Below are 25,364 nucleotides of genomic sequence, written 5' to 3'. Positions count from 1 at the left end.
CACACGTGTAAACACGTGTACTCAGAGGACGACGCTCTAAAGTTTGGCTCCCTCCTTCCACCTTTACCTGAGTTCAGGTCAAGTTACCAGAAACACTTGGAAAGCACCTTTATCTGCTGAGCGAGCTCACCAGCCTCCACCTTTTATTTTAAAATAGGATTTTTAAATAGACATCAAAGCTGACCCTGAACTTGTTCTTAGTTGAGGAAGGCCTTGAACTTTAAGGTCCTCCTGCTTCAGCATCTCAGGTACTTGTAACTGTACAGGACTGAACCACCAGACAGGCTTTGACAGATGTAAATACTCAATAACGTTCTCATTATGATAAAATATTTAAGTGTTCATTAAAGAAGTAATTGCTACTGGGCATGGTGGTGCACACCTGAAATCTCTGCACTTAAGGAGAGGTTAAAATACTGCCCAACAGTTTGATGAGGCAGGACTACAGGAGACACCTCACCTATCAAACAAAATAACCACTATTAAACCGACCAACTTAACTGCATTGCTTTGAAATATCATTCTACTTATTTTTCTGTCTTTCTTTTCGTCCTTTCTTTCTCTCTTTCCTTCTTTTTAATTCAAAGGAGACATCTAACATTTCACAAAAACTTTTTAAAAAAAATGTTATCTTTCATTAGCAAGCTAGCTATGCTTGAAGATAGACAAATGCTCTGCACAGAGTGTGATGTCCTCCCACCAGGAAGCTGGGGCAAAAAGATAATGAGCTCAAGGCCAACCCATACTACATAGGGAGCTCAAGCCAAAAACAAAGTCAATACAGATAAAAAGCCCCCATGAACAGTGCATGTGAGCAGAGAGCAGACGTGTGCACATACAGACCTGCTACAGGAGGCTATCGGTAAATGTTCATGACTGAAACTCACCAGGCAATGGGTTTGGTTTTGCTTTGTTGGGTTTGTTGGTTGGTTTTTGGAAGACAGGATTTCTCTGTGTAGCCCTGTTGACCAGGCTGGCCTTAAACTCAGAGATCTGCCTGCCTCCGCCTCTTATGCTAAGGCCATTTTAAAGAGAGACATGTAATAGCCTAACATAACTATAGTATTTTTCAATTTGACACTTTGTTTTTAACTATAGTTGTATGTGTGTGTCTGTGTGTGTAATTTTACACTCTGGTTTCAATATCTAACAGGATAATCTTTTAAATATAGTATAATGGCACAGTATAAAACTTTCCACATCGGGCTGGTGAGATGGCTCAGTGGGCACCCGACTGCTCTTCCGAAGGTCTGGAGTTCAAATCCCAGCAACCACATGGTGGCTCACAACCATCTCACAACCATCCGAAACGAGATCTGACTCCCTCTTTCTGGAGTGTCTGAAGACAGCTACAGTGTACTTACATATAATAAATAAATAAATCTAAAAAAAAAAAAACTTTCCACATCAAATACAGAGCAGAAGACAGGGTACAGCTTAGTTGGTAGAGTGCTTGGCTACACATGGAGCTTTGGCTTCCAGCTGTAACACTGGATAGTGGAGTAAGTTCTAAGCCCAACCAGAGCTACACAGTGAGGTTCTGTTTCAGTAGGGGGGTGGGGGGTGGGAGGAGGAAGATGAGGAAGAAATGGAGAGGAGGAAGAGGGAGAGGAGGGGGAAGAAGGGGAAGGAGGAGGAGGAAGGGGAAGGAGGAGGAGGAAGAGGAGAAGAAAGAAAAAAACGTTAATTTCTTTTACTAAATATAGAAGACAAAATAATGACAATGGGGTAGGGGTGGGAGACCTACACAGCTGTAAAGAGAGGCTTCATTTTCTGACCTCAGTTTCTGTGGTACATTTGAGATAGAACCCAGGAACTCCTGTATATTTGACAAGCACTCTACCAACCAGTACATATCCCTAGACCTTTTGAAACATCAATTTCTAATTTGGCCAAAAAACAATTTCTCAGAATCTTTATGTTACTATGAACAAATACATTATTTTCCAGTAAAAATTAGCTGCAATTTGTTTTGTTTCTATACAGTGAGGATCAAACTGAGATCAGCACATTAACTACTGCACTATCTGAAGGTGTTCATTTTCACCTGACGTCTACTCACCACCCAAGGACCCCAGAAGATGAGGATGAATGTTAACACAATTGACAAGGCTGTATTAAAAACAGTCATTGCTAGCTTAATGTTCAGCCTAAATACAGCATTTAGCTTAATATATTTACAAAATATAAAATATTTAAATATAGATAACGAAACTCTGCTGCTTCTTTACATGGTGGAAGTATTTATAAACCAAATGGAAGCTTAGAGCAAACTGGGCAGTGTGAATAAACACAAGTGTGACGGATACACAGCACTGCACGCATGGGGAACCAAAATGAAGTTATCTCACTCAAAATGCTTAATAATTCCAGCTATTCAGGAGGCTAATAGGATTAAAAACTGGAGGTCAGCCTGAGCAAAAATAAAAAGGGGGCTGGAGATGTGGCCCAGTGGTAGAGAGGTGACCTAGTATACACAAGATCCTGAGCTGTAATTTCTATTATCAATACCACAGACAAACGCCCCTCCAAAAAGTGCTAGCGTGGTCCTGAATGGCTGCAGCCCCAGCACTGCTGAAGCACAGAGAGGGCACGTCTACAGTCTGAGGTGAGTCTGGACTACATTTAAGCACTGCTGCAACTGAATGTGACAGCCGATCAAATGCACAGTTCACAACCCTAAGCAAAACTGAACATTAAGGCAAATTATTTTCAAAAATAATTTAGGCCGTTTTCAATATAAACTATTCCCGAAATACAAACATTACTCAAGCTTAATGGAAATAGCACAAAAGCATTCACTAATTATGAAAAATTACTGCAAATAATAAAAAGTTTTTTAAGTACAATACCTTGGTTAATGCAGCAGTATGATCTTCTCCGCAACAAATATAAACTATTTTCTGAGATCTTAGTGACTTTAGTAAATTAGGAACATACCTATCTGAAAATTCCAATAAAAGACGTTAATGATATTTTAACTAAAAATGTGTTCCTTTATAGATTTCCAAATTCAGTAGCTGTAATAATAATTTTTACTATCAATCAAAGACTTCCTAAGAAAAAAGGCCTATAAAACTGGGTTTCCAGGTCTTATGATAAAGTAAGGACTCAAAGATGAGCATTCGATTGCCCTACTACCAATGTACACAGGGTTCAACAATACAGGACTTTGGTGTTTTCAGATTTTCTACATGTGTATAATTCTTTATTCTGTAATGGCCATGTTCAGAGATTCTACTCAATAGCCTGATCTACTTTCTGCACTTTGTGGCAAAACAATAATAGCATAACATGAGTATATTTTTATGCAGAATAAAAACCATTATCTAATTCTATGAGAGAATTATTTACGTATCATTATTATTAGGTAAAAACACACTTTGGCCATCTCAGGCATTACAAGTATACTGACTGTTACAACCTATGACTTATATGCCAAATATTCGCATTCAAAAACTGGTAAGTATGAAATGTCAGAAAAAAGATTGTGACTTGTTTCAAATAGTTGTTTAAAATTAAAATGTTTATTTTCAAGACAATAATCAGTGTAAAAAGAAGCTCAATCAAAAAATAATCTAACAACCCAGATCATATAAATCCAACTTGAAACAATAATATCAACTAAATATGTCATGTTACTTTCCCAGAGCAAAAATTTTTCAGTACCAGGCTAAGCTACTGCACATATGTTCTAAAAGGAAACTTTAGACGTAGCTTCTTGGCTAATTAATTGTATAGCTTCTTTCCATTAATGGTGGCCAATCCTGGAGCAACACTGGTTACCAACTTAACTCAGTATTTATACACTGTCTCTTAATGGCATCCAACAATGAAGACATAAACAGCACAGCCTTGCTTTTCTTTCAGTGCTGGGGATTAACCCCACAGTCCCGTGTAGTAGGCAAGCAGTCTACCATGGACCTACATATAATAGCAGTACAAGTGATCTCAAGAATATTTTCCTTCTTTTTTTTGTGGGGAAAAGGTGCTGGGGATTAAACCCAGGGCCTTGTGCGTACTAGGCGTGAGCTTTTCCACTGAGCGATATCTCCAGGTCCCAACAAACTTTCCAATTTATTACATGCTAATTTTCAGCCTTCCCAGGATCCTCCCAAACACATTAAAATGTTAAACTAACATCCTCAGGTCCACCACTATTAGTCCTGGGAATGTTTGGGTATACATTTCTCCAATGCTCTAAGAATCACTCATTTATCTCAGAAGATCATCTTTTAAAAATATGCTTAACTATAAAGCACACCTACCATTTTCATCATTAAGACCTAGCTGACCAAATTTGTTACGTCCCCATCCAAAGATAGCTCCGGAAAGGGTGAGTACAAAACTATGGGCTCCTCCTGCTGCGACTTGCATGAATGGTATTCCAAGCAAAGACTTAATCAGCTGTGGTGAAGTTTGCTTTTGACAATCAATGCCTAGACCCAGCTGGCCATATTTATTCTGTCCCCAACAGAAAACTTCACTTGCTGTAAGACAAAAATCATAAAATTATTTTACACACACACAGTATCATTTGAAGATCAACTACCCTTTTGAGACATTCTCTCATTAGATGAAAATACATACTTACTGAACGAAGAAGTTTGGTTTTTTTATATGAAAACATACTACTACTTAGAGACTATGTCTTATGAAACTGGTTAAGTTTCAGCAACACACTGGTAACCAGTCATACAAGCTAGGAATACACTCATTTCCTTATGCCCTACAACAGAGGACTCTCTAACATTCTTCATCTCTCTTACTCTCTAAGCTTTCCCCAAGAGGTACTCTTCTAATCTCAAGGCTTCAGCTATCAGCATATGCAAATCTAAACTAAGAAACACCCTGCAACCCACTACTTATCTGACACCTACACAAGGATGTTCCAGAGCCACTTCTAACTCACTGTGCCCAGACTGAATATGGCTTCCACCCCATTGCCAATCCTCAGGGCTCTCCTCCCCGCGTTGCCCTTCACCAGCAGAGGTCAGATACCCGGGATGTCGTTCCTTCTCAGACATCAACAACTCCAAATCTACGAAGGATTACTATGTTACAGGTTTGGGTTTGTTTGTTTGTTTGTTTGTTTTTCTCTTTCTGGTAAATAGATCTGTTTTAGCATCCTTCTTATTTCCTTTCATCATTTTCTCTACTACTTGTTAGTTCTGATTCATCTGCCAGCAACTTCAGATGGTTTTTGTTAAAATAACTAGCAATAATCTATTTAAACAAGCAAATTTAAAAGTTCACAGTCCCCAGGACAGGGCCAGGTGGAACAGGAACAGTGGCCTGCTCTGCAATCTCACCCACTGGGGAGCAGGAGAGAAGAGGAGGAAGAGGAGGAGGGGAAGGAGGAGGAGGAGGAAGAGGAGGAGCCAGAGCCAGTCTCCTCCCCCCCCCCCCCCCCTCAGGCTCACTGGCTAGTCAGCACTCATTTGGTGAGCTCCAGGGCAGTGACAGATTGTCACAAAACAAAACAAAAAAAAGATATAGATGGCTTCAGAGGAATAACTCCCAAGGCTGTCCTTTGGATCCAAATCTATACACAAACAATTAAGAAATTTTAAAGTAAACTTCCATCTAACCCTTAAAATATTAAGTCTCTGACTCTTCTTCAAGCATGTCTGTATTTGCATAAGAAGCAAACTGCAGCCAGGTGTGGTGGCTAATGCCTACAATCCCAACCCTTGAGAGAGGGAAACAGACTGCTTTTAGCTGGGCAGCACTTCTGACTAAAATTGAGGCAGAGGCAGGTGGATCTCTAAATTCAAGGTCAGCCTGACCTACAGACTGAGTTCCAGGACAGCTAGGGCCACACAGAGAAACCCTGTCTAGAAAAACAAACAACAAAAAAATTTAAATTAAAAAAAAGAGAAGAGATGGAGCTGGAGAGATGGCTCAGTGGTTAAGAGCGCTGACTGCTCCTCTGAAGGTCCTGAGTTCAAATCCCAGCAACCACATGGTGGCTCACAACCATCTGTAACGAGATCTAGCGCCCTCTTCTGGTGCATCTGAAGACAGCTACAGTGTACTTAGATATAATAATAAATAAATCTTTGAAAAAAAATTAACCCTTTAAAAAAATCTTTGAGCGAGAGAGAGAGAGAGAGAGAGAGAGAGAGAGAGAGAGAGATTGCTCCTTGTTTAAAGACAGCCTGGGCTACAGAGTAAAACCGTTGCATGGTTTCTCACTGCTCTTAGGACAGGCTCCTTAGGAGGGCCTGTGGGGGGTTGTTTACACTTCCTTGATCTCGACCCTCCAGCCACACTCATCATCCTCAGCACTCAGCCCGCTGCTCTCACCGCCCTGAGCACCTAATTTGAGTTTTGTTCAGCTCAAGTCTGGTCTTCACTCTTGGACATACCAGATTAAATCTCATTCCCACTAAACGTTATAGAAACCAACTTTTTCCTCTCCAGCCCCTCTCACCGTACATAACTATTTATGTTCTTTGTGTGATGCTGTGAGGGCCAGTGGTCATAGCTTCTCACTCACTGCACACTACACACTCAGGTGTGCACAGTTTAGTGAACTCACACTAAATACTCAGAGTTACGTTTCTCATTATACTACCTGTGATGGTTTGTATATCCTTGGACCAGGGAGTGGCACCATCTGAAGGTGTGGCCTTGTTGGAATGGGTGTGTCACTGTGGGTGTGAGTATAATATCCTCACCCTAGTTGCCTGGAAGTCAAGTCTTCCACTAGCAGCCTTTGGATGAAGACATAGAACTCTCAGCTCCTCCTGCGCCATGCCTGCCTGGATACTGCCATGCTCTCACCCTGATGATAATGGACTGAACCTCTGAACCTGTAAGCCAGCCCCAATTAAATGTTGTTCTTTAGAAGACTTGCCTTGGTCATGGTGTTTGTTCATAGCAGTAAAACCCTAACTAAGACACTACCTAAAGCTATAAAATGCAAGAAAGAAAAATCAGCTCCAGATAGAAAACTTTCTTAATTTATCAGTTTTTATAGAGCTAAACCTAATGTTTTGTTCACAGTGGACCCCACGAGACATTTACTAAAATAGTAACAGACACCAGAATGTATTTTTTTATTTCTGAGATAGCCTAGGCTGACATGGACCATGTAGAAAGCTTCCTGTTTTAGCTTCCCAAGTGCTGAGATTATAGGTATGTACCACCATGCCAGGCTGAATTTATCTTTTTATTTTTAATTATGTGTTTTTATTCATGTGTACATGTCTCTGTGAGTGTACATGCTTACAAAGTCCTTAGATCTCCTAGAGCTGGAATTCAGATGCTTGTGAGCTACCTGATATGGGTGCTGGGAACTGAACTCAGGTCCTCTGGAAGGGCGGGGTAGTCATAAACCCACTGGGCCATTCCTCCTCTTCAAATTTATCTCCCCTTTCTCCCTAGATTTTCTTTTTCTTCTTCTTTTTTAGATTTATTTAATCATTTTATTTCTGAGTACACTATAGCTATCTTCAAACATACCAGAAGAGGGCGTCAAATCCCATTACAGATGATTGTGAGCCACCTTGTGGTTGCTGGGAATTGAACTCAGGACCTCTGGAAGAACAGTTGCTACTCTTAACCATTGAGCCATCTCTCCAGCCCCCAAGTTTTAAATGATAAGGCAAAAACCATGGAAGATTCTCTAATTCATTCTCTAATGTTCAACTGGCATATGAATAAGTTATTGCTTCTAAATATTTAGTAATTAAGTAATAACCCAATTTCAAGCCTATATGGTTAAAAAAATTACATAATGCACAAAAAAGTTAAATACCTAGTAAAAAATATAATAAAGGCATATAAGGTATTTGCAGATAAAAGAAAACACTAATGCCAGGTGTAATGGTGTGCTTCTTTAGTCCCAGCACTTGGGAGGCAGAGGCAGGAAGATCTTTGTGAATTCAAGTCCAGCATGGTCTACATAGTGGGTTCAAGGATAGCCGTATTGATATATAAGACCCGGTCTTGAATAAACAAAGGAAAAAAGCCTAGTAAGAGAAACAGAGTACATGCAGAAGTATCATGTTCATGTGTTGGAAAACTTAACACTGTAAAGATTACCCTAATACTGATTTATAGACACCATAAGCTCAACAAATATTTCAGCAGCTTTGTAAACATAGAAACTAACAGCTGATTTAAAATACATGGAAATGAAATCAGGACAAATCTTGTAAAAGAAAACCCAGCGGCCTTTTGTTCAGAGTACCAAGAAGTAATTAGTTAGAAAGGGACAAGTGCTTACCTTTAGAAAGTGCAAGCGAATGATAGTAACCACACGCAACCTGTACTATCTGGATATCCGAAAGACTTTTAATATTTCTAGAAAAGAAAAGAGAGCAGACTTAATTCCCTCTGTGGAACAAGTGGATCTTACGTGCTACTCATGTGCAACTCACTGGCTAGTTGTCTGCTGACTTTTCAGGGCATGCTGTCTCTTTCAGTCACGGCCAATTATCAAAACTTCAGGTTAAAACCAATAATCAGAATATACAAGTATAAAAAGATATGCTGAGAAAACACTTAAAAAGACAGAATAGAAGCAAGGTAAACCATGCTTATAGATAAACATCCCTCAGGATGCGTTGATCACTCAAGCATTTTCTTCCATTATCTAAGACTTTTCTTAATTTTTAGTGTAAAACCTGGCAGTTTATTTGGAACCTGGTGTTTTCCACATCTCCAACATCAGAATGATGGATCCTAGTCCCCCACCTACTCTTCTGCTTACAGCCACATCAGTGGCACTCCTGTTTCAACTAGGGAAATTTAGTCCATTTGCATTTATGATAATCAATGTCATTTATGATAATCAATAATCAGTAATGCTATCACACTCTCAGCTTTTCCTAGCCACAATGCGTTCCTGGGGAGTTGGGGAGGGCTGGCTGCTACATCCCAAGCACCTTACACACTTCCCCTTCACCTGACCAATCTTCTCCTGCTTTTCTAAATACAGGTTTCTCAAGGGAAAGGTAAGAGGAATTTTTCTTATCTGACTTTAGCTGATACTGCCACCTGACCTGACTCTGCCAACTCAAAGTCTGGAGCAAATTCTGAACAGAGTTTTGATCCCTATGATTTCCAAAGACAGTTGCAGTGAATATTATTGTGAGCAGGAAAAGGGGCAGTTAGCTCTAACTCCACAGTGCATAAGAATATACACTTTTATTTAGTATATATATATATATATATATATATATACACACACACACACACATATATAACCTGAGAGTTGTGCTGCTTTAAACTAGCAGGTTCTAATGTACCTTAAGTTTTTAACGGTATAACAGAATGCTATAACAAAATAAATGCAAAAGAGCTAGAAACAAAAACACATGGATGTGTTTAATTGTGCTAAAGTTGGTATTAACTGCTCCTGCTGGTGGGTACCACCCACACCACATTCATCTTTTCATTATTAACTTCAATTTACAAGTTCATATAAAACATTTCAAAATACTAAATTCTCAAAGAACCACACGTTTTCCTGTTTTCATACAGTTATCACTACTATATATTCATTTAGTGTCTGTCTCATATGCTAAACAATGAACTCTATAAAGGCAGAATTCATCTTATATCCTATATCCACGGGACTCCCAAAGCCTAACACAGTCACAGCCAAATATCACTTGGTGAATGCACCATTTTTCAAGGTCTACAGAGTTTGAAGCCAGTCAGAACTACAAAGTGAGACACTGTAAAATTAAACAAACATCTTAAATGACAACACACTAAATTCTCTAGTTAAAAAAAGTGACTGAGCTCGGCATGGTGGAGCAGGCCTTTAATCTCAGCAAAGGCGAGTGGATCTGAGTTCAAGGCCAGTTTGGCCTACATAGTTCCAGGACAGTCCCTCTTCAAACAAACAAGAAGAGTAACTGAGTGAATTACAAAATCCAAACACATACAGCTGCTACTACTTCTTTTTGGTTTGTTTGAGACAGCCTCACTTGGTGGTCCAAGCTCACCTAAATGACAATTCTGGCTCAGACTCTTCACTGCTGGGACTGAAGGTGTGGACCACCCCAATTAGATCCTAAGAGCTGCTTCTAAGAAATTCATTTTACCTCTAAGGACAAAATGCAAGGTGAAGCAATGGAATAAGATACTCTAGGCAAAGAGAAGTAACAGAAAACAGTAGCCATACTTCTGTCAGATGAAAGGGACTTTAAGTCAAAAGCAGTAAAGAGAGGCAGGAGCACTATGCAGTGCTAAAGAGTCAACTCAGAAAACAATTCAATATCATCTGAGCATCCTAATATGCAAAACACGTCCTCTAGGTATTCTAGACCTAAGTGAGATCAACTCCAACACAGTAACACAGGACTCTAATGTCCCACTTTGTGTAGTTGACAGGATAGCCAAGAAAAACTCAATACAAAATCAGAAGTCAAAAGGTACCCTAGACCAAACTAGCCTAGCAGACAACTACAGAACCTCAGAACCTTCTACACAACAGCATGTGGAATATTCTCCAGGGTATGGCTGAACTACCTAGTAGGCCACAAACCAATTCTCAATAATGTATCTTCCCCCTTTTCTTAGTTTGATAAAGGTCTCACTTATTATTCTGGGCTGTCCTCAAAGTTGTTATTAATCTGAGGACGACCATCTAAAGCTTCTGTCACCACCCTGGTACTGGGATTAGAAGAACATGCAATTGGATCTTGGGGGGGGGGGGGCGGGTGCCATGTTGCAACAAGGCAACAAGCACTATCTCTCAAATAAGCTCTACCCCTAGCCCCTCAATTAAAAAAAAAAAAAAAAAACAAAATCTTTTTTTTTTAAAAAAGATTTATTTATTTATTATATGTAAGTACATTGTAGCTGTCTTCAGACACTCCAGAAGAGGGAGTCAGATCTCGTTACGGATGGTTGTGAGCCACCATGTGGTTGCTGGGATTTGAACTCAGGACCTTCGGAAGAGCAGTCGGGTGCTCTAACCCACTGAGCCATCTCACCAGCCCCGACAAAATCTTCTTTTTTTTTTTTTTTTTACAAAATCTTATCTTTTTCAGTCACAATACAATAAAACTAGAAACTAGTAGCAAGAAACAACTAGAGACTAAATAACTATACAAAATTAAACAGCTTAGTTCTAAACAATCAAATGGATCAAAAGAGGAAAAATTTTCTTTAAAAGGGGGGAAATAAAAACACAGCAAACCTATGGACTACAGGAAAGCTGTACTGAGATTTCAGCAATCAGTACTTACGTTAAAATAAGACCAAAAAAAAAAAAGAAAAAAAAACCCTGCAAACATCCATTCTTATCTCAAAGATCAAGAAAAGCAAAAACAAAAAGCACCCAACTTTAGTAAATGGAAAGAAAAATAGGTACCACAGTAGAAATAAAGAAATAGAGTTGGTTTTTGTTTGTTTTTTTTGTTTAAATGTACAAAGTTTTTCAACAGACAAAAATGGGCATCCTCCTAAGTAGATTAATAAAGTAGTCATGGGCCAACTAGATGGTTCAGTACTGCAGCACTTGCTGCCGTGTCTAAAGATCTGAATTCAACTCCTGGAACTCACGACGGAGAAGCACTATGTCCTGCACGTTGTTCTGACTTCCACACATGACACTGCTGCATATGCACACCCACATATACACATACATGCAAAAGAAATGCTAAAGGTATTTAAAATAAAATCAGAGATGAAAAGGGAGGCATTACAAGTGATACAAAATTACAAAGGACATTAGAGACTATTACAAACAACTCTACACAATAAACCTCATCACCCAGAAGAAACAAGTCAATTTCTGAACATAAGCGCTTTGTCAAAACAGAACCATCAAGAAACTCAACAGACCTGTAACAGGAGCAAGATAGAATCAATACTAATGTGTCCATGGAAAAGAAAGCACAGACCTAAGAGCTTCTCTGCTAAATTCTAAAAAACATTTACAGAACTGATACTGATTCTTAAAAAAGTCTTTCTTACTGACTCCTATTTCAAAAAACTCAGAGAAATGAATCCATCTACTCTGATACTAATCACAAGTAAGGACACAACAAAAAAGGAAGCTAGAGGCTGAACACAGAGGTATAAACCGGGCATATTGCATGAGGCAGTGGTAGCACATACCTCTAATTCTGGCAGAGGCAGAGGCAGGCAGATCTCTGTGAGTTTGAGGCCAACCTTGTCTAGTTCTAGGATAGTCAGGGCTACACAGAGAAGCCCTGTTTCACAAAAGCAAGGGGGGCATATATAAAAAGTCTTTATTATGTTGAGATAAGAAAAGAAATTCAACAAAGGGCTGGGGAGATGGCTCAGTGGTTGAGAGCACTTGCTGCTCTTGCAGAGAGACCCATATTTGGTTCCCAGCACCCACATGTCAGCACACAACCATCTGTTGCTCTAGCTCAGTGGTTCTCAACGCTTAGGGATGGTCAAACAACCCTTTCACAGGGGCTACATATCCAATACTTACACTGCAATTCATAACAGTAGCAAAATCACAGTTATAAAGCAATAAAAATAATTTTATAGCCGGGCGTTGGTAGCGCATGCCTTTAATCCCAGAACTCAGGAGGCAGAGGCAGGCGGATTTCTGAGTTCAAGGCCAGCCTGGTCTACAGAGTGAGTTCCAGGACAGCCTGGGCTACACGAGAAGCCCTGTCTCAAAATAAAACAAAACAAAACAAAACAAAAAAAAAGAAATTTATGGTGGGGGGGTCACTGTAACGTGAGTAACTGTATTAAAGGGAGCACTAGGACGGTTGAGAACTACTGCACTAGTTCCATAGAATTTGATACTCTCTTCTGCTTTTCTGGGTTCCAGGTACTCTTATGGTACATACATATATATACATGCCGGCAAAAAACACACACATAAAAAAATAAGATCTTAAAAAACAACAAAAGCAAAAGTTAACATTATAGTGGATAAAAGCTAAATGGTTTCCTTCTAAGATATAAACCAAGAGCTGGGCATGGTGGTACATACCCAGTACTGAGGGTTTCCATTTTAATGGACTTCTAGATTTAATTAATAAACAAACAAAACCAATAAATCCTTTTTTAAAGAAAAATCAGAGAAACATGCAACCACTAGGTATTTTATTTGTTTGCTTGTGCTTTTGAGATTGGGTCTCTCTACACAGCTCTGGCCGTCCTAGAGCTTACTCTGCAGACCAGGCTGGCCTGGAACTGACAGAGAGCAGCCTATTTATCTGCCTCTGCCTCCTAAGTGCAGGGATTAAAGGCATTGGACACCATGCTCAGCAACCAATCAGTATTTAATAAATATTTCAGCCGGGCATGGCAGCGCACGCCTTTAGTCCCAGCACTTGGGAGGCAGAGGCAGGCAGATTTCTGAGTCCGAGGCCAGCCTGGTCTACAGAGTGAGTTCCAGGACAGCCAGGGCTTACACAGAGAAGTCCTGTCTCGAAAATCCAAAAAATAAATAGATAAATAAATAAATAAATAAAAATTTCAATAGCTGGGACATCTGACAGAGTAGAACCAGCAGCTGAAATCAGTCTATCCAATTCTAAAAGAAAACAATTCCTACTTTTTTTATGAACAGAAATTCTATCCATTATGGAGTAAATATCAGTTATGTAAGTATTACTCATACTTAACCAAATACTTCAACCCAAATCATTAACAAGAACCAACTTAGTAACTTCTTGAAAGATTCAAAGGAGAGAAATAATTAGGCAACAATACATGAGCACAGTAAACAAAATGATTTAGATAGATAAATTTATTATAGAAGCTTAAGGACCTCTGTGCGGTCACCTTTGTTACCTGGGTACTCTGATACATTCCTCTGATCCCTGTAGGCCAAGCTGTCCGTCAGAGTCGAGACCCCAAGCATACACCTGGCCCTTGTCATTCAGCGCTAACGTGTGAGCTTCTCCACACGCAACAGCTACGATATTCTGGGCATCCAGGGCAACAACCTGCTCTACAGAACAAAAGTCAGGAAGAGAAACATTACACTCTAATTTTGAGCTTGAATTGAGGATTAAAATATATTCAATTCTCATTTTCTATCAAATAAGGAGATGCTAAAACATAAAGCGCAGCCGGGCGTGGTAGCGCACGCCTTTAATCCCAGCACCAGGGAGGCAGAGGCAGGTGGATTTCTGAGTTCGAGGCCAGCCTGGTCTACAAAGTGAGTTCCAGGACAGCCAGGGCTATAGAGAAACCCTGTCTCGGACCCCCCCCCCCCCCAAAAAAAAAAACATAAAATGCAACCAGTTGTTTTGAAAAAATTAACAAATATGTTTCATATACAATTCTCATTATGAAACTCTCACTGTGATAATTATTATGATAAGGTATAATAAATGACCTGAACATCCTAGAGAAATCTGGACTTATCAAGATCATCTCAGAAGACTGTACTCTTACTTAAAATCAACACTGAAAAAGAAATCACTTAAAAATAAACTGGGCTATGGGAATTTCAGCACTATAATTACAATTCAAACTTATTTTTATCATACACACTACAGTATAGTATTCATAATGAAATAATCTGAACTGGTAATTCGTTAACATTTCTTTTTGTTAGGTTTTCTTTTTTTTTTTTTTTTTTTTTTGGGTTTTTTGAGACAGGGTTTCTCTGTATAGCCCTGGCTGTCCTGGAACTCACTTTGTAGACCAGGCTGGCCTCGAACTCAGAAATCCACCTGCCTCTGCCTCCCGAGTGCTGGGATTAAAGGCGTGCGCCACCACGCCTGGCTTGTTAGTTTTTTGAGGCAGAATTTCACTACTGCAGCCCAGGCTGGCCTGAACCTTGGATCCTCCCACCTCTCACTCCCAAGTACTAAGACTACAGCATATAATATACCACCATCACTCCAGGCTCAGGTTTTAAAATAGAAAAACAGGTTGGATATTCTGAATAGAGAAGTAAAATGTAGTAGGGCTACTATAAATGGTGGGTCTTAGTTTATGGATTTCTATTTTAGCACCAACAGTTATAAACCCCCTTATATGGTCAAAATATGCTTGTTTTAAATCAAAAGTAGCCAGCCAGTGACAACCAACGTTTCTTTAAGATGCCCAGTGTCAGGGCTGTAGAGAAAGCTCAGAGATTAAGAGCCCTTGGTATCTTATAGCTGCCCTGGGTTCTTTTCCAGCATGCACACACTGGTTTGCAAACTATGTAATTCAATTCCAGAGAATCTGATGCCCTGTCTGGCCTCCAAAGGCCTGAATGCATACAATAGACACATAAACATTCAGGACAAACACCCGTACACACAAAAATAAAAATATACACAATGTTTGGTAGTGTTTTACCAGCATACAACTTTTTAACATGACATTTAAAATTAAGTTTATAAGGTTATTAAGAATGGGCCCGGAATAAGCGAGCGGGCCTGGAGCAAGCAGGGCAAAAGAGAGGCAGAAGGGAAGGGGGGAAGAAAAAAAAAAGATTAATAAGAACGTTATAATTATCATCTTCAATACACCAGAAGCCTCATGACAAAAGCAAGTCAAACTCCATCAACCAGAGAGCACAGTAAATAATGCTATCCAATAATGAAACTGACTGCATCATGCAAACTGACATTCCTGCATGTAGAGCATTTCAAATTATATCTGGATTAAGATTTTGTTTTTTTGTTTTTTTTTTTTAAGTAGGCGTATAGTGCTAGGTAACATCTAGGAATCCACACAACTCTACTGATACACTAAGCACTTACCTTAGAGTATCTTGAGTGGATAACCTATTTTTTAGACCTTTTTGTATACCTGACCTTACTAAGTAGATCAGGCCAGCTTAAGCCTGCAGCAATCTTCCTTCCTCTGCCTCCCACTTCCCAAGCGCTAGGATTACAGGTGTGCATAACCAGCCCAGCAAGTCGAGAATTCCTCAAGTCGGTGCCCCAGTACACTCACTCAAGTTTATTACACCAATTTCTCACTCTTTGTATTACTTTGTATATGGTTTAATAAAATCATTACAGAAACACATACACACAAAAGATAACAAGATGTAACATAACCCCTTTCTAAAAATCAAGAAAACTAAGAATCATTAGCTTACACAAACAGTCCTATAAATCTTAATTACAAGGAAAAAAAAAGAAATCTGTTATCAATAACAGAGGCTTATCATCAATTATCTTACTAAAACAATTCTCAAAGAAAATAGCAAAAGAAAACAATACAAAAATGAATAAGACTTTTTGCTTTTCCAATTAACAAATTAAGAGCACTTAAATTGGATCTGAATGACTATGAAACCAAAAGCATCAAATTCTAATGTGTAATATGAGCATCCAATATAAAATACTGTACATTAATATCAAATGTAATGAGCATCTAATATAAAATACTGTACATTAATATCAAATGTAATATGAGCATCCAATATAAAATACTGTACATTAATATCAAATGTAATATGAGCATCTAATATAAAATACTGTACATTAATATCGAAATACACACGTTTGTCCTCCAACTGCTGAAATACAAAAGTGAAGTCTGAGAGAAATAGAAGAAATAGGATTGGGATAAAGGTTACAGACATGAGAAGACAGCTTGTGAGCACAAGCTGCTCATTCAGGCTTCCAAACACATTTGGAAGGATTCTGGAAGACAGTGATACTTAAGCCATAAGCTCAGACAGGAAAAAGAAGATCCGAGTATCCATTAAGAAAATTCAGATTACTACAGCAAAACAAAGATAAATCAAAGTAAAAAGACAGATGGGGGAAAATGTTATACACATCTCAGAAAAAGAAATAACTTTCCTAATTCATTCATTCACTAAAGAGGCAGAGCCTCACTATATAGCTTAGGTTGACCTTGAACTCACAATATTCTGACCTCATCTCTTGAGTACTGTGGGCACCACCAAGCCCAATCCAATTCTTAAAGGGAAATTCCTAGGGAAAAGATCAGTAATTCATATCAAAACTGGAGTAAAGACAAGAACTTCACTCAGAAAAACCATTAGCCTTTAATTATTTCAAAGATGCTCAACTCCAAGAGGAAAAAAAAGGCAAATTCAAACTACATTTCAAAATGAATAAAACTTTCTTCTGCATGAACTAAGTCTTAACACATATTTTATCTACTGTGCTGGGGGTATAGGTAAGTCAAAGGCTGTCAGAGACTGCCAGTAAACTAACAAAATGAGCACCTGTGGCTATACTTAACATTAGATTAAAAACAACAACAAAAACAAAAACACCTTTAAATCAAATCTCTTACAAGACTAAACGTCATTATCTAATGATAAAGGATCAATTACCACAGAACATTTGCCAAACACCAAAACACCTAATATAAAGCAAGTAAGTATCAAGAGACATACATGCAAAAAGAACTCCAAAAGCAGTAAGGGACTTGATCCCTTCCCTTTAACAATAGATTAATCAAGTGGACAGAAAACACCCATGAAATACTGAACTGACTACATGGGACTTTAACTTAGACTAAATAGTCCTAATATCTAATACAAAAGGAACACTCTTTCGTCAAACCACAAAATAAGGCTTAAAAAATTTCAACAAGACAAAAATCTTACCAAAGTGTTATTTTTGATCACAAACAGCATGAAAGTAGAAATCACTAACAGGAGACAATCTTGATAAATAGACAAAAACAATAGACGTAGTGATTGGTTTTAGTCCTAGCACTCAGGAGGTTGAAGTAGACAGATCTCTGAGTTTTAGGCTAGCCTAGTCTATATAACAGGTCTTGGGCCAGTCAGGGTTACAAAGGGAGAGTCTGTCTGGGGGTATTTAGACCAACATACTCCTGAACAACTAAAAGGTCAAAGAAAAAAGTAAAAGATAAAATAATTATAAATCTTAAGACAACAAAAATAACATATCAGAAACTGAGCACAGTGACACAGCAGAGGCTCCTACAAGAGATTCATGGATTCCAGATACCAGGAGCTATAATAAAAACCCCTTTATCGAGGAGGGAAAAAAAACAGAGCTGAAGTGGTGGCAAATGCTACATGTTGAACACTTGAGAGGCTAACGAACTGTCCTTAGTTCAAGGCCAGCCAATGTTATATAATATTGGAAGACCAGGTCTCAAAAATCAACCAACCAACCAACCAACCAAATAACAAGTAAGATAGTGTTAAACACATAAATTTCCAATTTTATAATGTTGCAAAAGCTATAGGTAACTTGTGGAAACTGCACTTACTGTTCTGATCTTTCCCAGAGCTAGGGATAAGGTATGTTGTGTTCCTGTGATTGCTGGGCTGTGGCAGAGGTGCAGTCAGCTTTCAATTACATTGAAAACAGGAAACAGACAGAGACCCGCATGTTCTTTTTGTTAAACTGTGATACCCAGCAGGTTACCTACATCAAATATAGAACTTAGAAATGTAAAATGTACTTTGCACGCTACTGAAGCGGAAAAGTAATCAGTGTCTTCCAGCTACAAATCCCATGACCTACAACAGTGACCTGCCTGCAAGATAAGGTGGTACAAATAGTAGCACAAAAATTGTAGGAGTAGCCAACCACTCTCTGACTGCAGTTAAGGCCCACTCCATGAGACAACACCCATTGCTAAATAAAAAGTGGCCAACAACCAGAGGATAGGTTGTGGGCTTTAGAAGAAAACCTACTGCTTTTATTCAGCTGAAGGAACATAGCAATAAAACAACCCTTAACGACTATGACTACTGCTATATCCATAGAGAAGAACATCACTCAGCCCTCATCAGAGAAGCTGCTTCTTGGTAATTAACACAGACTCACATCTGGACAACGGGCAGAGAGACAGACTTTGGAGCACTCAGCCCTAAACAGGATGTCACTATCAAAGCCCTCCCCCTCAAGGCTTAGGAATCCATGCAAAAGAGACAGACAGGTATTAAGTGCCAGACTTGGTGGGTGACTCTCCAAGAAAGTAATCTTCCAGACACAATAGGACTGGTGAACTCGGATACTGTGACAGAACTCACAAGAATTACACAGGTTCAGACCAGAGAAAATCCCAACACAAAGAAGAGAAACTGGATAAAAAGTCCACCCCCAACCAAGAAGCTATCTGCAGTGAAAGGGAAAGTCCATTTTCTCCAATGGAGGGAGGGTTCATTGGGCGTATCGACCACATTCCAGGGCAGGTCCCAAGGCCAGGAGTAGTTTGACAGCACAAAACTGACTTCATGGCTTTTGCATCCATGTTACCTTATTAGTTCTTCCTTTGTTTGATTGGGGGAGGGATGCTGCTTAACATAAAGTTGGGTGGGAAACTAGGGAAGATCTGCAGGGTGTGTGTGTGTGTGTGTGTGTGTAAAGAACATGATCAAAATCCTTTTATTTTTAATGTTAGATGGTGTAATCCCAGAACTTGAAAGGCGGAGGCAAGAGGATCAAGGGTTCAAGGCCATTCTCCAGCCTGGGTTTTATGAAACCCTGCCTCCTTCAGTACCACATACAGAATTCCATTTTCACTTAAAAACACTACCAGATAGCCCAAACTTTTATACAGAGAAGAACTGCAAACTAAACTATCAACTCTATTATCTGTGCTTTCCTCCTCCCCTCCCTTAATTACTAAACAACTGAATTTTATAATATACAAAACACAAAAGTTTATAGAGGTTTTTTTTTTATTCCTACTTTAAAAAATAAGGATATTAATCACTTTGGGATTGGTGAATAATTCTGATTTTCTTGTTGATGTTACTGTTTGAGAGAGTGTCTTACTATGTGAGTTGTACATCATCCTCCTGGCACAGGTAAGCTGGCTCGCGCTCGCTCTCTCTCTCTCTCTCTAGCTATATATATATATGTAAATACACACACACACACACACATATACATATATACACACACAGATATATATATATATACACATATACACACACACATACATACATACACACAATGGCCTAAGATTTAAAGTAATGAGCTAAGGGTCACATCCATTTGCAAAGGAAATAAAATAACAGGCTATAGGGTAAAATGCCAAATGTTGGCAACACAGCCAACACCGATCCTGTGACAAGGAAAGGAGCCCAAGATCAATCTCAGGTGTGAGGTCAAGGGGCAGATAATAGAGGGATGAGGAGTGGTTTTGGAGAAAATGAAACAGACTAACAAATCACAATCACTTCCACTTTCAACACTCCTTTCCTGTTCTCACAATCTTATCTGTTGTAACTCCACACATATACACCTCGACTTTCTTTCTTGGTGTTTTGTTTTCTTTTGTTTTGTTTGAGACAGGGTCTCTCTTTGTAGCCCTGGCTGTCCTAAAACCCAGAGACTCCCCTGCCCCTGCCTCCCTGAGTACTGGAAAGAAAAGCTTTAATTTTCTTGACATATAAATTTCTCCTCTATAGTAAGTAAGAAAAAAATATATTCATATCGGTGTGAAAAGAAGTATACACTCAGAAACAAGAGGCATGATCAAATGTTTTTTTGTTCCTACATCTTACAGGTCAGTTCATCATTTCAGTTCAGCTATGTTTAAAAACCTGAATAATAGTAATTTGAATACTTATTTTCTAAAATATCAGGACACAACTATACATCGATCGTAATTACTCATTAAATCGTTTGTAAAATCAATGGCTAGGCCTACAAGATGCCCCAAGGTAAAGGGGGCTGTCCACTAAGTCTGCTGAGCTCCCTTCACAGGACCTACACACACAATGGGAGGAGAAAGCCAACACCTGCAGGTTCTCTACTGACCTCTCCATGTAAACCTGCACATGCACACTTGTCTCCACCAAACAAGTGTTTAAGTTAAGATAATCAATAACCAACTTTAACTCTGTCATTTCCATGCTTCTCACAGGAGGAAGTATCACAGCTCCCCTACCCCAAGTCACCTTTTACATCTGAAGGTGAAGGAACCCCATCCATTTTGTCTAGTTCAAATACAGCATCACAGGGTTTTGGTTTTTTAATATTTTAGCACAGTTCTTGAATAAAAGTTACAACAAGGTCTTTAAAGAAGTATTTTTGTGCTTGGTGTAGCCAAGTCATAAGAACAACTGTTTGTTGAATAAATGCCTAAACTTTAGCTATAATAAAGAGATAAGCTATCTGGAAGCAAATATGTGAATGACACAGTTTCTCACAAGGACATGTAACAGGTATCAGGTAAATGTGAAGACAATCTAATCCCCTACTTGGTATTAGGCAGACTAGCTGTGTGCCCTCCCCAACTGCACCATTAGTAGCTCTTTATTTAAAAAGCAGACGTCTACTGAATACTCCCTCACCACATGCCAAGCACTGCATGTGTTCTCACTTGATCCTAACCCCAAAACCTGCAAGAACTTATCATGATTATCCTAATTTAATAGATCAGAACACTAAGACATACAGAATAAGCAATGTACAAAACAATAGACCTACAACCAACAGACCAGGACTACATCTAAGTTCTTCAATTCCTACCTTTTAAACACTGTATTTCCAAACAGATACAAAGCGAAGCCTGTCCTTCACGTACTTCATCAGCCTACTTGTTTTCCTCCCACCTCTGCACCTACAGTAACTACTGAGTACCTGTTTGAATACATCTATAAGTCAATACAAATGATGTTTTCTTTTGATTGATCTAACTTCCTACATTCTTCTATACCTCGTTATTTCTTTCCTAGTATATTAGATGTCTTCCATACCAGACCTCAACTACATAGCACTACAATTACGGTGGTTGAATAAATTATAATTTTGCCAGTTTCCAAAAGGAATAAATTATAATTTTGCCAGTTTCCAAAAGAAACATTAAAGCTATTTCTAATCTCCATAAAATGCTGTTGCAATAAAATCCAGCTAACAGGCGGTGTCCCAGAAACTGAAATTTTCAGATAAAAAGCACAGACAGGGCTTTCAATTCTTCATCTAGGTCTTACACTTTTACACAGTTTTATAATGACCCGGAGTTATTACTTTTTTTTACTGTTATTATAAAAGGCATGTTTTCTTCTATTATGCCATTGAACTTATTTTCACTGTGTTAATTGTGCGAAGTTGGAGGGACAGACATACAGACAATGAATGAATATGCCACATGTGTATAGGTCCCTGTGGAGACCAGAAGAGGGCACTGAAACACCCATGAGCTGCAGTTACAGGTAGTTCTATGGATGCTAAGAAACCAGACTCAGTCCTTTAGAAGAGCACCTTATTTTCCTTACCCACAAAAACAAGGCAGAACACAGTGGCGCAAACCTGTAATCCCATCACTGCTTAACTCAAGGGCAGCGTCGGTCTCAGACAACAATAAATGGGGTAATACAGAAGGATTCCACAGGGCATGATACACAATGGTGGTTGCTATTACTAGTTCTGAATATCAGCATATTTGTAAAATAATAGTTTATTAAGATTCCTTTTTTTAAAGTTTCCCATGTTTTTTCCCTCCTCCCTATACACCTCCCATGTCAACTTCTAAATGCTTTCCTTCCTATTTCTATTTGCAGACTTACTCAACTGCTCACCTGAGTATATGTGTAAACATATGTTCATACAGAGATAACTAACTAGCTTTTTACATAAGTATTCTTGTTGGTTAAGAGCAAGTACTACTGCTCTTCCAGAGTTTGAGTCCCAGAACCTACACCAGGTGGCTCACAGCCACCTGTAACTCCAGCTCCATGGGCATCTGACAGCAATTGTACTACATACTGCTTGTCCACACAAAGACACATACATGTAATTTAAAATAAACTATTAAAAAGGTAATTGTAGTTTTACCAGGTTCATGACTGTTGTTAAAGTTAGGAAATAACTAGCAAATGCTTGGATCAGAAAATATGTATGTACCAATTCATAAGCAGAAAATATGTATGTACCAACTCATAAGTACTTTGGGTCAATTCTGGACAGCAATCTGAGTTTTGCACTCAATTTGATAGTTTGTTTGTTGTTTGTCTGTTTGTTTGTTTGAGACGGGGTTTCTGTGTAGCTCTGGCTGTCCTGAAATTCACTCTGGATGATAAACCAGGCTGGCCTCAAACTCAAGAGATTTGCCTGCCTCTGCCTCCTGAGTGCTAGGACTAAAGGTGTGCACCACCACTGCCTGGCTTACATGACAATATTAAAAGGAAATAAAATCCCAAATTCCTACGAGTTAATAAGAAAAGCAGGCCACCTTCCCCCAGCTGCGCTTCAGATGCTCCTGCCCCCTCCACTCCTGAGAACCTCTGTCTTACTCTAGCTCCTTCCCCACTACTTTCATGTCACAAAAGAGTGTACAGCAGAGGAACTCTCTCCTATGCCAAAAACACAGTTTATCATCATGGTTATTTCAACTACGAGTAACCCAGAAAGCATGGAGTCAAACACAGAAACTAACTGATAGGGTTGTGTTTGTTAAGCAATAAGCAATACAAAATTCAAGTGATCAAGCTATCAAATGGTACCTGACGAACAGACATTCTTATCATTTTATAAAAATTCAACTTCAAAACAACAAATAAAACTAAGGGTACAGGTTACACCTATAATCTCAGAACTTGGTAAGCTGAAGCAGGAGAGTAGCCATGAGTACCAGGCATCTCAAAAGGAACAAAAAATAACAAAATAGAAGACAGATAAAGTAGACAGCCATTTATGACACTTTAAATTTACAAGTTACTTTAAATTTTAACAGTTTCCAAAAGATTGAATTCTAACCACAAAATAATAACTTTGTTATTAATTATTTGATACATTGGAACAATGGAAAAATTTACAGACTACCTAATTAAATACACATAGGGAGAAGCAAAACTGGAAAATCAACACTTTATGAATTTAGTTCCGATTTTCTCTCTTTTAATTCCATACTGTCCACTGAATACTGCTCTCACATTCACAATAAAATCTACCTCACCGGATCTTCTCTCTTCAAATAGTTAACAGTGCTCACACCTCACATTCCCTATTCCCAACCAGTGACCCCACCTGGGCCAGGGCTGGCTCGCTCAATATTTACTGAGACACAATTCACATCCAGTAAGTTAACAAAGGCTGTCCATCTTTGGTCTGCCAATCTCTCTTCTGTGTTTTAAAGAAATATTATCACAGTTAAACTAATTACTTTCCAAATTCTCCTTCCTTCAATTCTTCCTTGATAAAATCAGTGAATACCATTAAAAACTATTAATGTCAGGAGGGACAGATGGCTCAGTGGTTAAGAGCATTGACTGCTCTTCCAAAGGTCCTGAGTTCAATTCCCAACAATCACACAGTAGCTCACAACCATCTGTAATGGGATCAGATGCCCTCTTCTGGTGTGTCTAAAGACAGCTACAGTGTACTCATATACATAAAATAGATTAAAAATTAAAAAAAATAATTAGTGCCTAGTAGCCAAATTAAAAGTTCGACCTGTTGAAACACAGTTGTAGATCATTTTACAAGTGCCTATGCTTGTGAGGATGTTTGTTAAATGACAGTTCCAAGCTTCTGGGTACAATATAATGAACATCATATATGAACAGATGAATGAGTGTATATATATGATTGTATATAATTTTTATGTTCTCTATTCTCAGACATTCCATTTAGAAAGATTTCCATTCCCTAGAAAGCATTAAACTTGCTGTGGCTGTTTGAAAGAAAATGGTCTCCACAGGCCCATAGGGAGTGGTACTATTAGGAGGTGTGACCTTATGGAGTAGGTGTGGTCTCTTTATTGGAGTAAATGTGTCATTGTGGGGGTGGGCACTGAGGTCTCATATGCACAAGCTACACCCACTATGGCTCACAGTTTCTTCTGCTGCCCGTGGATTTGGACAAAGAACTCTCCTTCCCCAGCACCATGTCTGCCTGCATGCCACCATGCTTCCCACCATGATGATAATGGACTGAACCTCTGACCTGTAAGCCAGCCCCAATGAAATGTTTCCCTTTATAAGAGTTGTTGTCATCATGGTGCCTCCTCACAGCAACAGAAACCCTAGGTAAGACACTTGCCTGTGGTCCTTTGAACTAGTTTGCCTCTGATGCACTTCCCACTCTCTGCTCTAAGAGCACTGAATATCTATCTTTCCTACTCACCTCTGCTACGCACCCCTGTAAACCACACTGTTTCACAAGGTTCTAGCACCGTCCTTGGGATTAGGGACTTCTGAAACAGGACCCAACTATTGCAAACCAGATCAGACTGGACTCCACTGTCCAGCACTCCTGAGTCTGAAGATTACAGGTGGGAGCTACCATTCCATACAGTCACTCTGTAAACAGCACTGCTCATATTTATCTGCACTCCTATGATTTGTGTCTTGTTTTCTTTTCCTTACTAGACTTTCAAACGATGCTCATTATATTGTAGTCAGAAGCTTGTCAGAAGAATGTATTCTGGAACTTTCATTTACAAACAAAATTCTTGTGAGCATGTGCACTTGAAACAAGAACTAAACTGATAATGAACAGTCATGGCAAATATGTATAGATATATAAATATGG

General features: G+C 38.9%; 1 protein-coding gene and 1 long non-coding RNA gene across 15 annotated transcripts in view; one reads left to right on the top strand and one right to left on the bottom strand.

Annotated features, from left to right (window-relative positions):
- The window catches only part of Herc4 (hect domain and RLD 4), a 74,131-nt gene that overhangs the window by 39,941 nt on the left and 8,826 nt on the right, over positions 1–25,364 (bottom strand). For 10 of the 13 annotated variants that reach the window (XR_380431.4, XR_003948784.1, XR_003948785.1 and 7 more), the window contains 4 exons: positions 13,756–13,915; positions 8,237–8,313; positions 4,269–4,490; positions 2,853–2,944 (listed from right to left, as the gene is read on the bottom strand). Coding sequence is in view for 9 of the 13 variants with exons in the window: in XM_006513988.4 (XP_006514051.1) it covers positions 2,853–2,944; positions 4,269–4,490; positions 8,237–8,313; positions 13,756–13,915 (551 nt within the window). In the remaining 4 variants the exon portion in view is untranslated. The remainder of the gene's footprint in view (positions 1–2,852; positions 2,945–4,268; positions 4,491–8,236; positions 8,314–13,755; positions 13,916–25,364) is intronic. The other 3 variants (XM_006513989.4, XM_030245234.1, XM_006513990.3) reach the window with 1 other exon arrangement.
- On the top strand, positions 644–5,132 carry Gm51767. 2 transcript variants are annotated; one of them, XR_003948883.1, is made up of 3 exons: positions 645–862; positions 2,517–2,608; positions 4,778–5,132. It is a non-coding gene; the product is annotated as a predicted gene, 51767 (long non-coding RNA). The 2 variants fall into 2 exon arrangements; XR_003948882.1 differs by having other exon boundaries at positions 644–862; positions 2,517–5,132.

This window comes from Mus musculus, chromosome 10 (assembly GCF_000001635.26).
Source record: "Mus musculus strain C57BL/6J chromosome 10, GRCm38.p6 C57BL/6J".
Lineage (NCBI taxonomy): Eukaryota > Metazoa > Chordata > Mammalia > Rodentia > Muridae > Mus > Mus musculus.
The sequence above is the reverse complement of the archived record's forward strand: the minus strand, read 5'-3'. Positions and strand labels throughout refer to the sequence as shown.